The following is a 16,209-nucleotide window of genomic DNA, read 5'->3' on the forward strand; positions in this document are numbered from 1 at the left end:
CATGATGATAATCAGGAAGATGAATTGACTTTTATCATCATTTAGTATTAATTATTTTTATTTAGTAATTTATGTGCTACCTTTATTTTTGTTCCTATGCTCACCTTAATCTCTATGGTCAGTTAGAGTTGGTTAACTAAATTATTCATCATTTGGTGTGTTTTCATCATTTTGTATTCATTATTATTGTGAATCATTTTGTATCTTTTTTTTTTGTTTCTTGGTTTTCCAGTAAATTAAACCAAAGTGAAAAGAGTGGGGCAAAGTGAAGAGCCTTCAAGGAAGGCTAGTAGGCAAGGTGAGGTGGTGGAGAAACCAAGCGAAACGAGTAAAATTAAAGCAACTTCACAAGAAAATGAGCCTCAACCTTTAGAGCCACAGCCACCGTCACAATTGAGTAATAAAAAGCTATCACCAACACCATCAACATCATCATCAACAACATCTCATCAAAAGAAGGTTAAACAAAGTAAAGAAGGTGGTAAAAAGAGTAAACCTCTTAACAAAACTGGATCTAAACAATTATTTGGTATAACTATTGATTCTGGTGGTCCAAGTGGTGGTGGTGTTGGTAACGATCAAAGAGACGGTTGTATAAGCGGTAGTGGTGGTGGTGGTACTAATACAACTCGTTCTCGTAGTAGTAGTCAAAGTAGTATTATTAGTCCAGTTACAAGTGAAACAACTCGAATGATGGAAAGATTGGAAGGTGATGAGAGCTCCCACACACGAACAATTACCCCAATCACTGGTAATCAAGCACCTCGGTTAATCTATATTACTGGAAAACACAAATTCTGCTCTAATCGTATCTCAACAGGAAAATATAATGTTTTCTCTTTTATGCCTAAATTTTTGTTCGAACAGTTTCGCCGTTATTCAAATGTCTTTTTCCTAATCATTGCCTTGTTACAACAAATACCCAATGTTTCCCCAACCGGACGTTACACAACCGCTGTACCTCTTTTCTCAATCCTTGCTGTTTCCGCCCTCAAAGAGATTTTTGAAGATATCAAACGTCACCGAGCTGATAGAACAGTTAACCGTTCTAAAGCATTGGTTTTGAATAAATTTACTAACCAATGGGAGATGAAATTTTGGATGGACATTATGGTTGGTGATGTTATTAAAGTGAAAAATGATGGCTTCTTTCCAGCTGATCTACTGTTACTCTCTTCATCAGAGCCTAATGGTATGTGTTACATTGAAACCGCTAACCTTGATGGTGAAACGAATTTAAAAATACGTCAATCACTTGCTGCAACTTATCATTGTGTCACCAGTGAACAATTGGTTAATGATTTATCGCTTGCCTCAGTTTCCTGTGAACCTCCTAATAAACATCTCTATGAATTCCATGGTAACCTGAAAGTTGGTGATACTCTTTATCCAATTAATCCTGATCAAATTTTACTTCGTGGAGCTAAATTAAAGAATACCAATTGGATTTTTGGTACCGCTTTATATACTGGTCATGAGACGAAACTTATGATGAACAGTATGTTACAAGCACCATTGAAACAATCTAGAGTTGAAAAGTTAACCAATTCACAGATTCTTAATCTATTTGGTATTTTACTTTCAATTGGAGCGATTTCAACAATAGCTAATCTTATCTGGAATAATGGTTCAGAAAATCATTGGTATCTTGATGAGAAATCAAGCTCATCCAATTTCGCTTACACTTTTCTTACCTTTTTCATCCTTTACAATAATCTTATTCCCATTTCACTTCAAGTAACCTTAGAGGTGGTTCGATTTGTACAAGCTCATTTTATCAATTCAGACCTGGAAATGTATTGCCCCGAGTCTGATACTCCTGCTATGGCGCGAACATCCAATTTAAATGAAGAACTTGGCCAAGTACGTTACATTTTATCCGATAAAACGGGAACATTAACTCGAAATGTTATGGAGTTTCGGCAATGTTCAATTGCTGGTATAATTTTCTCAACCGAAGAAGCAGAGAAAATGGTTAATTTGATCAACACTAGTCAAGAAAAGGGACATTATGTAAGAGAGTTTTTAACTCTAATGGCAATTTGTCACACTGTTGTTCCTGAGAAAAACTCTGATGAAACTAGTGATTCTAATGGTATCAAATATCAAGCTGCCAGTCCAGATGAAGGTGCTCTTGTCAAGGGAGCATCAAATATTGGCTTTAAATTTACCACTCGAACACCCGATTATGTTTACATCAATGCTCTTGGTCGTGAAGAAAAGTATCAAATTTTAAACGTTCTTGAGTTTAACTCTGAAAGAAAACGAATGTCTGTGATAGTGAGATGTCCTGATGGGAAGATTAAATTGTACACCAAGGGAGCAGATACCGTGATTTATGATCGATTGGTGAATAATCAGTTTGCTGATGTTACAGTTGAACATTTAAGTGTATTTGCCACTCATGGTTTACGAACTTTGTGTTGTGCATTCTCTTTAATTGATGAGAGAACTTATTCCGATTGGAGTAAAGAGTATCAAAGAGCAATTAACGATGTTTCAAATAACCGTGAAGAAACAATTGGACGTGTAATGGATAAAATTGAGGCTGATTTAAATCTACTGGGAGCAACGGCCATTGAAGATAAACTTCAAGAAGGTGTACCTGAGACAATTGAGACTCTACTCAAAGCAGGTATCAAAATTTGGGTACTTACCGGTGATAAGCAGGAAACAGCGATCAACATTGGACATTCATGTAAACTTATTCGTAACACCAATCCATTGATTATAATCAATGAAGAATCACTTGATGCAACTCGTGAAGCTATAAGGGAAGTTGAACCAACTCCAGGGTCAGTTTTGGTTATCGATGGTAAATCTCTTAAATATGCCTTAACCTCCGACATTAAAGCTGAATTCGTGGATATTGCATTAATATCAACGGCAGTAATTTGTTGTCGAGTGTCACCCATTCAAAAGGCTGAGATTGTTGATATGGTTAAATCAAAGACCAATGAAGTTTGTCTTGCCATTGGCGATGGTGCAAATGATGTCGCTATGATTAGAGCAGCAAATGTTGGCGTTGGTATTTCGGGTAACGAGGGTCTTCAAGCCGTACATTCCGCTGATTACAGTATACCCCAGTTTCGTTTTCTTGCCCGTCTCCTTTTGGTCCATGGTTCATGGTCACTTTCCCGTCTCTGTAAATTAATTCTCTATTCTTTTTACAAAAATATCGCCTTATGCATAATTGAACTTTGGTTTGCATGTGTAAGTGCCTGGAGTGGACAAACCATCTTCGACCGATGGACCATTGGTTTGTACAATGTTTTCTTCACAGCTCTTCCTCCCTTTGCCATTGGTCTATTTGATCGTCAATGTTCAGCTGAGACAATGATAAAATATCCAGGCTTATATCGAATCGCCAATGAAACTGTTTTCACCTTGAGACTTTTCTGGATCTGGATTGGAACGGCTATTTGGCATTCACTGGTTCTTTTCTGGTTAACTTATGCTGTAATTAGTAATGATTCCCTTTGGCCTCATGGTCTATCGGATGGAGGTTACCTTGTCTTTGGTAACATGTTATATACCTATGTGGTTGTTACAGTGTGCCTGAAAGCGGGTCTTGAAATATCAGCCTGGACTTGGGTCACTCATGCAACCATTTGGTCATCCATTGGTATTTGGTTTATATTTCTTGTAATTTACTCCTATTTCTGGCCCTCACTACCAATTGCAGCGGACATGCTGGCAATGTATAAATTGGTCTTTTCTTCTTACATCTTTTGGCTTGGACTTATCATAATACCATTTATCACATTGTTATTTGATATTGTTTACAAAATTGTTACTCGTACTTGTTACAAAACGCTGGCTGATCAAGTTCTAGAAGAGGAAAAAAGTCTAGTCGCATCGTCATCCCAACAAACCCTATTAACCGAGACTGCCCGATTAATACGTAATGTTTTTGACAAAAATCGAGTCCGAGGAAGATCAAAAAGAGGTAAACAAGACTCCTCCTTGGACAAAAGAAAATCAAGAGTTGACCTTGAGGTTGAACTTCAGCACGGTTATGCTTTTTCACAAGAGGAGCACGGAGCTGTCCGCCAGTCCGAGCTTATCCGCAAATATGATACAACCAAAGCAAAACCTGAAGGAGTTTAACTTTCTCGTTAATTTTGTTCTTTTTTGTTATTCAATGATCAATACAATTTTCCAAACAATTTAAATTAGCAAAGATTATGAAAGAAATGAATGAGAGTATAAACAAGAAGAGAAAGTTTTTAGAAAGATAAATGTAAAAAAGAAACAGGACCACTTCGTCTTCATCTTAATTCATCTTAATTTCATCATCATCATCATCATCATCTCATCATAATCATCATCAGCTTTGATACTTATCTTTCCCAGTCAGTTAATCATAATCTTTTTTCCCCCTTTCCTTTCTTGACAAAAACAACATAAAACAAACAACATCACCAACACAAACACTACCATTCAGTTATTTTAACATTACACTTACAAATCATTTCTCTATTCATGTTAATCAACAATTTTTACCTCAATTTTGTTCATGTGCTGATTATGTTGATTGTAAATGTATTTGTTTTTATGTCCATGTGATTTGCGTGTGTGTGAGTGTCTTTACCCCCTTTTCTATTGATAATCCTCCTGTAAAATCATCATGTCTTTTTGTCCCATTGATGCTTTTTGTCAAAGCAACAATTTGTTTGTGAAAAAAATAACCTTTTGCTATATTTCCTCTTCTATGGCAGTCTTCCATCTCCCTGTAAGCAAGAAAGTTAATTATAAAGATCAACATTATCAACATCTTAATCGACAACAACAACAACAACAACAGCAACAGCAACAACTACACCAACAGAAACACAAGCAAAACCATCAAAGGCAATTAATTACACCAAAGAAAATAGTGATAAAAATGAAAACTCTTCCTCAGCTCAACTTGAAATCCAAAATTAATCAACGTAAACATGAGTAGCACAAAAGACGGAAATGATTCCATCCCACCAACAAGACCCACCACATATAAACACACACATACACACAAACACCTACCGAGACTATTATCACAATCAAATGATAATCATGATGATTAGTTAATCATAAACGCACAACAGGGAAAGCGTTTTTTTTATATTTATTATCACAGTTTTGTTTTGTTGTTGTTATTACATTGGGTTAACTTACTATTATTTTCATCATGACAATTTATTGTTTCATTTTTATGATTGTCCAGTTGATGACATTGATAGTAAATTGTTGGACTATTATTATTATTACTATTTTTGATTGTGTATTACAATTGAGAAAGCAACTTAAACCAGCTCAAGTGTAAATCCTTTTCACATTAAGTATCAACCATAATTAACCCTCATCATTTATCAATCTAATCATAATCCTAATTAACCATCTAACCTAATTATTTAGTTACCAATGTATCACTTTACTAGTATTATTATTACCTTGCTAATAATTTGTTTTCTTGTTAATCTTTTAGGAAAATGGGTAGCAAACAAAAGTGATTTACTTAATTGTTTTCCATTTATTACTCAGGCAGAAGCAATTTAATCTCAATCAACGCATAATCACAATCAAAGATGACATTTAATTAATAATCCAACAAGTTTATCAAAGCACAAGGTCAATTGGTTATAACAATTATAATTTAAATCTCAATCAATTGTGATGATCAAATAATTGATTTTTATTTTACAAAAAAACAAAGGGAAAAAGGCTAAAGAGACTTAATTGTTAGTTAATTGTTGATAGTAAACTAAATTGTAAATGTGTTTTGTGTGTGTTTATTTGTGTAATTGTCAAACAAATTGAAATGCAATGAAAATTAAGATTTTGATGATATAAATCAATCATCTCATTTTCCCCTTACAATCATATTCACCCTAAATTGTAATTGAATCAACAATCAAATCTAATGATTATGATTTGATTGTTACTTTGAATCCTTGCAACAAACAGTGAATATTGATTTTACTGATTGTGATAAATCATATCTTTGCTTCTTGATCATCTTCATCTTTGTATCATCTTAAATTTTTCTGTCAACAATCAATTGTAATTACAATCTACCTAATTACCTCTTAATTATATCAACCAGCAATTAGTCAGGTTGTTAGTTAATCTTATCCTTGATGATCCTTAATCCCACCTTACCTTAGTTTTTACCGCCTCTTAATTGATGATTAATTAATCCAGAGCCCAAGAGATTACCAATTTTAATCGCTCACCAATTAACAGTAATCAATAACTTTCTCTACTTATTAACAATTGATTTTCTTTCCCTTTCTCTGCCTAATCTGTATTTTTGGTTAATCTTAATTATTAACAATCGATGATGACAATTTAAATTGTTTCTATTTCTCTTTAATTATAAATGCAACAAACTTTTTGTCTAAATCGTAACTTGATTATACTTTTTTTTTTGCTATTCGCTAATCAAATTAATCTGATTGGTATCAACGAAAATAATACAAACAAATTATTTCCAATCTTAATCATCCACTAATTACAATTAACTTTTTTGATGAATTTCATAAGGAAGTCGTTTTGATTAACAATTACTAGAAAATGAAAGTTAATTATGTATCAATTTGTAAGGCTAATTGTTTAAAAGTACCAAAGATACCCAGTAATTGTCTGATTGTAAATTAATTTAATCAACAGCAACAATTGAATACGATTGTTAATTGTTGTGATTAATTGACGATGTAACAATAATTTTTTTCCAATCGCTGAACAAATTGAACAATTTAATTTGATTCTATTTTCCATCAACATTGTCACTCGCTTTTCTTTGAGAATTGTGATTAAAACTTTTGATTTTCAAACTTGATTAACTAATTGCGATTAGATTTAATTAAATTATAATCCTTTCAATTATAATCCTTATAATAGACTTTCCTGTTGACTCCCAATCAACGTCAAGATCACCGTCATCATCATCATTAATCAATCAACTAAATTGTTGATTGCGGATCAAAAGATTTAATTTATTTCCTTAAAATTAATAAGTGACCAACGTAATTAACTGATTCTACTTTTAATTTCGGAAACAATCAATCAACGTTTTTAATTCTGATCGCAACAATCTAGCGACTTTAATCGTATTCTAACTGATTAATTAACTAATTCAACTTGTTGAAAGTTAATTTGCACAATAATCTTTTTAATTGTCCGGCTAAATTATTTGTATTCTAATCGTGAATATCCTTAATTGTTAATTTAAATCGTCAATGGATTTATATATGTTTTTATTGTCATCTTCCAATTGGATCTTAACAATTTAGCTGCTTAATTGTGATTTTAATGCTAATCAATCAACAATTTTTGTTCAATCAATCAATAAATTACCTTTGTAATCATGTTAATTGTAATAAATCCTTGTCCAACAATTTAAATTGTCTTGTCTTAACCCAATCTCATTGTAATCAACATTAATCAGCAATAATCAGATTGAATAATAACTTTTCAACAATCAAACAATTGTCCAAATAATTAAATTTATTTGAAATTATTAATATTAAAAGATGTTGATTACAATTAAAATTATTTTTGTCAACAGGAAATTATCACACAATTGATTGATTAGGAGACAATGATTTATTTAAATTGCTCACTATTGGTTACCTGATGACAATTTAACTGCTGATGATGATTTTGATGATTTGAAACTAATCAAGAATCAAATTGTTGCTTAATTGCTGCTTAAATTATCCGCTGATTGCTTTCTGTCTTTTAATTACTGCTTTTAAATCATCGTCATAATTAATTCAATTGTTATGATACTTGTGTCAATTATACTCAATGCAGATCAATCGGAGACGAACCAATCAACCGGGAACAATCAGCGAAATCATTGGTTAATTAATTGGTTATTTGGTCAATCAACTAATCATCAAGATGGAGGAAATCGAGGACAAAGTTCTAACAGATCGAGAGTTCGATCTGATGATGAGCCGATTGTCATGCCAACAGTTAGTCAGAGAGTGGGTAATCAAGAGATCGGCTTAATTGTTGCCTGATTTCCGACCTCACTTGAGTTTAAATTGTTAGCCCAAGGAAAGATCAACTAACCACAATCAACTTTAATTGTATCGATCTCACCACTAAACCAACTCGTTAATTTTGTCAATCTAAATCAATTGAGTTTTTTTTTCACTTTTCCGTAATCATTTTATCAACATAATCTATTTTTATGATTAATGTAGTTAGTGCATGTTATTAAATTGTAGCTTAATTGTTACACCTCAAATCAATTGTTACCTTTATTTCATCAGATTGGTTGATTTTCAATTTTATTTTCATCGACAATTAAAATTTAATTGTTGCTTGAGTCTGCTAATATAAATCACGAAATCAATTTCTGATTGAAATTATCACTATTGTTGATTGTTAATCATCACAATTTACAATTCAAATTATGTAACCATTTGATTGTTTCAATATCATTGTTGATCAACAATTTAACATCTAAATGTTTACAGAACCATGATGATTACAATAATCATCTTCATTAAAACAATTAACAGGTGAGAATATGATTTAATATCTAATTAAAACAATCAAACAATTTAAATGTGATCGATTTAGATTCAATCAAATTTAATGAGGAAACAATTAAATCCAATGTTAATAACATGAGAGAGCAAAAGAAAAGTTAATCAATGTAACACCTAATCAAGATACAATTAAGGGATATTAATTATTGAAACATTGATAATTGATCAGTAACGATTTAAATAATCTAACCATTGTGTGAATTAATGAATTGATTAAAATTCAAAGAAAACCAAAAATAACAATCAACTGATTTAAATGAAAGTTACATTTTAATTTGGTTAATTGTTGACAACTCAGAATAATCCATAATAATGATTGGTATTCAATTGAACATCAAAACGTAATGATTATCATTATGATTGTGATTTAGTGATGATTAAGGTTGAGTGATTAAAGTTTAATTTATCTTCGAGTTAATTATAATCATAATCAATTTAAATCTTCCAACCATGAAGATGGAGAAAAGTTTTTCTCATTCTTGGTTAAAAAGAGAAAGGAGTTTCAATTTCCTCCTCCTTCTCATCCTCCCACTCCACCCTCTTACCTTTACCCACCATCAATGCAAATCATCAAAACTTAAGAAGCAACTTGACAATTTACTAATTCACTTTTAAATCCCAATCAAATCAGTTGATTCAGTTTAAAGATCAATAAAACAACAACAACTTTGTGTTTACTTTTGTACTTGAAAATCATTTGGATATTATTTTGATTGTTTTCTCATAAATTTGACAACAATTTAATCTAATTGTGATCATCACCTTTTGGGTAAGTTGTTAATCTTAATTTTGTTCATTAAGCTTAATCAGGTTGATTGTTACCTTTAATTTGATTCCCATTTCTATGTAAATATTACAGGATTTTTATCATGTCAATTGTTTCATTTAATCATTTGATTGTTGACAAATTTCACAGGAAATTAGCAGATTAGGTTGATGAATTTCAGAGTTAGCTAATCAATTAGTAGGAGTAATTGTCTCGGAGTCAGTAATTAGATAATTATTAGGTAATATTATCACAATTAGTCAATTACTCGAGTTGATTATTGGTTAGAGCTGAAAATAGTAATTCTAATTCAAACTGTGATTAAGAATCATCATTTGATGAAATCGCTTTTATCAATCTGACCGGTCAGTAGAGGTCAATGAGATTGACCTTTAGCTATTATCAAACTGTCTAATTATCAGAATAATACTCAAGATAATCTTAGATCAGATTAATTACCCTAATGATGATTAAGTAAAATCCATAATCAAGAAAAGGTTTGTTAACCTTTGATTTAACAATCGCTGGTTCGTTGAGTTGAGGCTTAATTTAGTTCTGTCCTTTTGTCCTTAATTTTAATTGTGACCAAATTTTTTCCACCCTCTTACCTCTAACCCTTCCCACTCTCACCTCGACTGAGTGATTTGTTTTCATCCCTTAATCATTATGATAATAATAGTAATCATAATCATCTTCCTTGACCAACAATTAGCCAACAAATTGATAGAAAAATGTAAATTATCAAGCTAATTGTAGATTCTATCACATAATTAGACCCAATTGATTCAAATTGACAACAATAAGGAAAACAATAGTTACCAATATTTCCAATGATTTAGTAACTGAATTAGTTTTAATTCCAATTGAGTAAGTTTATTTTGAGATTTTCTTGGCAATTGATTTAGGTTTTTGTCCATCTACAATTCAATTTAAATCACTGATCAAATATTTAACCTTTTTGGACTTTTAGGTGATCATTATTTGATTGTCATCTTAATTGTTGAGTTAGTTAATTGTGTTGTACATTCATCGCGTGTGTCCTAAATTAAGTAACTATTGTTTTACTATTAATCCAATCAAGTTAATCACTGGCCCAATCATTTGCATTACCTTTCATCACTTTGGTTGATTATGTTTCATCATCATCATATTCACAATACAGATTAAAGTTAATTATTGCAACTAATCATTTTAGCCTCTTAATTGTTTCTATTTAATTGCTCCAATGATCCTGAAAGTTGGTTAACAAGGAAAAAAATAACTTGTTACAATTCATCAAACAATCAAAGATTATGATTTAAGATAATGCAAATGATGAGCAAGTTTGGATTATTATTAAATTGTCAACCTGATTAAGACTTAATGATTAACCATTGTGAAAGTTGATGATACTAATTATGACAATTTACCGTTTTCTTTTGCAATCAACAGTTTGCGCCTTGATTAAAAGTCCAATAACATACACCAACTATAATTAAAATGGATTCGTGGAGAAGTGTTTTAATAGCCTTTTTAACAATTATTCAAATGGTAAATTGTAATTAGTTGATTGATTAATTGTTCTTGTATGTGAACACATTGAATTTTATATATTTAATGACTCAAATTGGGAGAGAGAGAGAGAGAGAGAGAGAGAGATTTAAAGGTGTATTGGTATAAAAAGAATGGATTGACTCTAATTACTGATGATCTTGATTATTTTTCCTTCTATTATTTGATTGTTACCCTTAATTGTTGGTTAACAATATTTAGATTGCTCCAAATGAGTGTAAAAAGAAAGAGGATACAAATTCATCAACGTCCAAGGGCAATAGTAATCAGCCAAATGTTATGGGCCCTTGGGGTAATATGGGCATGGGAATGCCGATGCCAATGCCATGGATGCAAATGATGGGCATGAATCCGATGGGAATGAACCCTATAATGGGAGGAATGATGAACGGTATCGGTGGAATGGGCTCCATGGGAGCGATGAGTGGAATGGGAAATCCAATGATGGTCGGTGGACCGATGAGGTAAGTGCACCAAAATAATTCCATTCAGATGAATTCACCTTTCAAACAGATTAATTTCAAGTTTCGATTGAATTTGATATTGAAAATATTAATAATTTCTGATTGATAATCTTTTCATTCATTTGGTGGATTGATTCAGTTTCTATGATAAAAACCCAATGGGTATGGCCAATTCCATGGGTATGATGCCAATGTCTTCAATGATGTCACCCATGATGTCTGCATTTTCACCTAATTCAATGATGTCCGGTTCCATGATGAGTTCATCTTTCATGAATCCTTCAATTTCACCCGTTGGTCTATCTTCAGGTAGTCCTTTTGGATCTCCATTCACTTCACCATTCGCCTCTTCATCCAGTGGATTAGCCTCTTTCCCCGGATTATCCAGTTTATCCTCACTTGGTTTAATGGCTTCAGGCTCATCACCTTTCTCTTCATCTCTTCACCATCCTTCCGGGTTTAGTCGTAAATCTAGTTACACCACATTATATCCAATATTCAGTCCGTAAGAGAGAACAAAAATTTTTTTTTCTAAATTCAAAATTATCAACAATTCCACAGAATTGATGAAACTTTTTGCTTCCAATTGTCTTCTGTCTTTTGCCTTCATGTTCATGTAAATCATGTTTCCATCATTGCCTTGGCTTGAATCCCTATTTCCAAATGTTGCTAAAGAAAGTAAGATAAACAAAAATCAAACAATTAGTCTAATTGTCAAGTCAAATCACCATCAATCTAATGATTATACTGATTCTTTTCAATATCCTAAACTATTGTCCAGTAAAAGAGAAAAAAAATCAATCTATTTACTGGTTAAGTTAATTACAAAAGAAAGAATCACAATAATCACGCTATTAATTCATTTTCATTCATTTAAATGTTGGCTTACCTTTTTTTTAAAGTTCCTCGATCCTTGTGACACTTTTTCCATTCACTTAATTGTAATTGATTGTTTATTATTTAAAGAAAAGAAAACCATTAATTTGATTGTTTGTTACTATTTTCACTTTTCTTTTTCTATTCTTTCCTTGATTGTTTTTCTCATTCTCTCTTATCCAGTGATGAGGACGATAAAAAGGAAAACACCAAATCAGAATAAGATTTCAGGTGAATAACAATCGAGATGCAAAAAAAACAACAACAACATGAAAAGATCACAAGTAAACATGATGATATATATTCACAAGAATTGTAGAAATTAATTGTTGTTACAATATAATAATTTTAGAGAAAGAATTGAATAGCTTTTGGGTGAGAAGAATTAAAAAAAAAGGAGAAAAGAAATTTGAATGCTCATTGAACAGGTAAATTGATACACTCTCACCGAATTTGAGTAAAACGCTAAACACACACTGGGGAAAAGAGAAGCCAAAGATGATTGTCAATTTGTTAATTGTTGAGCTGATGATTAAGTTTCTCTCATGACTTCCAATCATAAATATAACACATCAAACGAAAAATATTCAGATATACAATATATATATACTATTTTGTTACAAAATGGATACACATACACTCACATATACAAACACTCAATGTAAAAATTTTCTCAAGAGATACAATGTACAATCAAAGATACAAAATAAAAAAAAATGACATAAATTAATTGTTTAAATTGATTGTTAAGCAATGAACAAAAATCGATCAAAAGATGATCACAATTAAAGCCATGGTTCCAAATCAAATATAAGAAAATAAATCGCACCAAGAATATGATCAGGATACAATTAGAAGCACTGAGGTAAGATGAGAATAATATTTTCGGTGTAAATGTAAGTGGGTGAGTGTTTGATTGATTATGGATTGGTAAAGATGAGTGTTGTAATTAACTTTGGATGGATAAGATGATTAAATGTGTAATGTAGCTAATGTAAGTATTGATAATTGTATGACGATTAAAACTGATTAATTGACTAGATTAGAGATGATGAAAATTGGTCACCCCAAATGATTAAATCTCTTGGTTTTCATGGGATAAACACCCGTAGGGAAAAAGATGATGTGTAAATGTGTCAATTGATTTTGTTTTGTTTCATTTTTTTTTTGATTCCATTTCCGGACATTTACATTGCATACTTTCGAGTCCAACCTCGACCCATTTCACAGTATTTTTCGGGGTCATTTTTGTAAAGACGAGCGATTTCAGGTACCAAAGGATCATCCGGATTGGGATCACAGAGAAGTGAACAGATTGATAAAAGTACCTTTGAAATGGTCAAAGCGGGTGACCATTGAGATCGTAGAATATCCAGACAAATACTTCCATTACTGTTAATATTTGGATGATAAATTCGAGTGGTAAACGAGATTTTCGGTGGTTTAAAGGGATATTCAGTTGGAAAATGAATTGTCAGGTAAAAGATTCCACCCTGATATGGACTATCAGTTGGTCCCATGATGGTTGCCTGCCAATGGAATAGATCATCGCCAACAGGTCCAGCAGAACATTGAGAAGGTGGATCTCGCTTAAGATCTTCTAATTCTTTTTTAATTCTCTTTAAAGCCATTATATCACCTTGATGATTAGTATTCTATCCAATTATAAGTAGCTTTTTAGCCAATCCAAAGAGAAGATGAGAGAAAAGAGAAATTAAATGTAAATAATTTCTCTTTGGTAACTTGTAAACAAACAATTCCAATTCCTTTGATCTTTGTGGAACAAGAGAAAACACCCTGGGATTGAGAGAAAGAAGGCAAAAAATTAATTAGTAATTATCGATTTAAACGGATGAGGGATAGAAATTAAATCAATTACAATTACAATAAAGACAAAGAGATAAACAAAATAGCTAAATCATCCACTGAATATAACATATGACTCCAGTTAATATAGAGATTGATTCAAGGTTGAGGTTAATTAATACTTATTAACAGATAGTCAATGATGGTGATGATGATACAATAATAAGACTGGTGAAGTAACAAAACAATGAGGTGACATAAAATATTAATCATCAACAATTAACTTGATTAATTGAAAAAAGAATTGAATTAAAAAAAGAGACAATTTAAAGTCAATTGGGTTTTGTAAACATTACAAGGAGAGGAAAAGAAAAAGCTAAATGAAAGAAAAGAGAAAAATAAAATAAACTCATTTATCTTACCTGTTGGTTTAGAATTAATTGGAGAAAATGGTGAGTATCACTGGTAGAGAATTGATTAAATACTAATAAATATCACAATTAATTAGAAATAAATCTAAATTTAATTAAATCGACAATGGAAACAAATGAAATGTACCAAAGAATCAAAGTCTCTCTTCACTTTGATAATCGATTTTTCTCTTCCCCCTTTTTCTTTATTCTTTTTCCCCTCTTTTCCATTGTAAACAAACAAGAATTTAGATTAACATTTACTCTTTGATTATCAATCAATTTATGATTCTCTTTAATCATTTCTTCAAGTTAATTAATTGAATCTAAGGAGTAATTAACCTTCAGGTAATCAACTGTCTATCTTTTAGTTTTTAATTTAATTTCTAATTCCGTTCCTTGTTGTTGTTGTTGAATTTTTTTCTTCTTTGGTTTTTGTTGACACAATTTTGTTTTCTCTTCTTCATTTATGTTTGTTGATTAATTTAATTGTTATTTTGTTCAATTTACTGATTACCCTTGATGTCAATTACATGAAAATTCAATTGATTTGATTTAATAATCAGATTGAAACCTCTAAATTGTCTGTCAACTTGATTTTCTTTTCAGATCTTTAAAGGGTTAAGGCCTTTTCTTTGTTTACCTTTTGTTGCATTTTTGATTCTTTGTTAATCAATTGATTTGATTGTCGATCGATTGACTTGATTGTTTTAATAATAAGACAATTAATCGTTTTTTTCTTCCATTTTTACACAGAATTAATTTATCGACAAATTTCCCTCTTTTGGATTGGATTGGTTTACTTTTTTTTCGTTCACCTTTGAGGAAACAAAGAAATAATATTTCAATTCTTCATAACAATTAACTAATAATGCGGTTAACAATTTAATGAGAATTGATTGATTTATTATACTCACATAATTATCCTTTAATCTTTGGTTATCAAGTAGATTTATCCATCGATCAACTGATTATCTGGCAATCTAATGAAACTGAAAAACAACTTTCCCTCATCAACGATTATCCACAATTAATTAGCCGGTAAACTTGGATAACAATTAATCGATTAAAGTTCATAATCTCTTGTTGGTTAATTAATCAATTCAACAACAATCAAATGGGCTCAGATTAACATTGGAAACAAAAAGAGAACAACAAATTAATAAACAAAACCTTGAGTTGTGACAATCAATTGATTGTGATGATAATAACAAGACAATGATTGGTAAGAATAGTAAAGTGTTTTAATTATGTTTCCCATGATCATGTTGAGACATTTAATTGATTGGTTTAGAGTTAATTTAATGAAAGTACATGAAAATTTACAAATTATTTCCATCATAATTCATTTTAATCAACTTGAGTTAATAAGTTACATCAATCTAATTGTTATTTATATTTTGTTTACAGTACAAAATCAATGGACAAAAAAAGAAACGGAAATAATTTGTTAATATCTGGATTAACAATCAGTTAACCAAGGAAGTAAATTACAATTCAAATCAGGATGGTGACGATAACAATATGATGATCATTAAGATGACGATGACAATGATGATATGTCATTCACACTGAGGTTACTCTGGAGGATTGTAATTAAGACTTAATTAACAACAACCCGATCTTTTTAATTGTTAATCACCAATACAAGGTAACGAAAACTGAATCGCCAATGAAAACATAATGATTGATTTAAACATCGAGATAATTTTGTTTTCTTATTTTGTTAGTGAGTAATAAACAAAACAATAGAAATCAAGTTAATTGTTACAATTAATGTTGAAAACAAA

At 31.1% G+C, this 16,209-nt stretch overlaps 3 protein-coding genes across 7 annotated transcripts; 2 read left to right on the forward strand and 1 right to left on the reverse strand.

The window, feature by feature from the left end:
- LOC128387098 (phospholipid-transporting ATPase IA-like) lies at window positions 1-8,239 on the forward strand. Of its 5 annotated transcripts, XR_008324959.1 has the most exons (3): window positions 1-3,949; window positions 4,722-5,301; window positions 5,468-6,384. XR_008324959.1 is itself a non-coding variant. In XM_053346250.1 (2 exons), exons 1-2 carry the CDS (start codon window positions 691-693, stop codon window positions 8,007-8,009), a joined length of 3,471 nt encoding a protein of 1,156 aa, XP_053202225.1. In that variant the 5' UTR covers window positions 1-690; the 3' UTR covers window positions 8,010-8,239. The 5 variants fall into 5 exon arrangements, 4 of the variants coding, with proteins under 4 accessions (XP_053202225.1, XP_053202227.1, XP_053202226.1 ...); XM_053346250.1 differs by lacking the exons at window positions 4,722-5,301; window positions 5,468-6,384 and adding an exon at window positions 7,798-8,239; XM_053346252.1 differs by lacking the exons at window positions 4,722-5,301; window positions 5,468-6,384 and adding an exon at window positions 7,550-7,791.
- Window positions 8,240-9,003: 764 nt separating this feature from the next.
- On the forward strand, window positions 9,004-12,642 carry LOC128387100 (protein pygopus-like). The gene is made up of 4 exons (XM_053346253.1): window positions 9,004-9,315; window positions 10,744-10,842; window positions 11,065-11,327; window positions 11,467-12,642. The coding sequence occupies exons 2-4, from the start codon at window positions 10,792-10,794 to the stop codon at window positions 11,834-11,836; spliced, it is 684 nt and encodes a 227-aa protein (XP_053202228.1). The 5' UTR covers window positions 9,004-9,315; window positions 10,744-10,791; the 3' UTR covers window positions 11,837-12,642.
- Window positions 12,482-14,590, reverse strand: LOC128387101 (ubiquitin-conjugating enzyme E2-17 kDa-like). The gene is made up of 2 exons (XM_053346254.1): window positions 14,432-14,590; window positions 12,482-14,000 (listed from the first exon to the last, which is right to left on the reverse strand). Exon 2 carries the CDS (start codon window positions 13,832-13,834, stop codon window positions 13,391-13,393), a length of 444 nt encoding a protein of 147 aa, XP_053202229.1. The 5' UTR covers window positions 13,835-14,000; window positions 14,432-14,590; the 3' UTR covers window positions 12,482-13,390.
- Window positions 14,591-16,209: the final 1,619 nt, after the last annotated feature.

This window comes from Panonychus citri, unplaced genomic scaffold (assembly GCF_014898815.1).
Source record: "Panonychus citri isolate SS breed McGregor unplaced genomic scaffold, ASM1489881v1 Contig00077, whole genome shotgun sequence".
Classification (NCBI taxonomy): domain Eukaryota; kingdom Metazoa; phylum Arthropoda; class Arachnida; order Trombidiformes; family Tetranychidae; genus Panonychus; species Panonychus citri.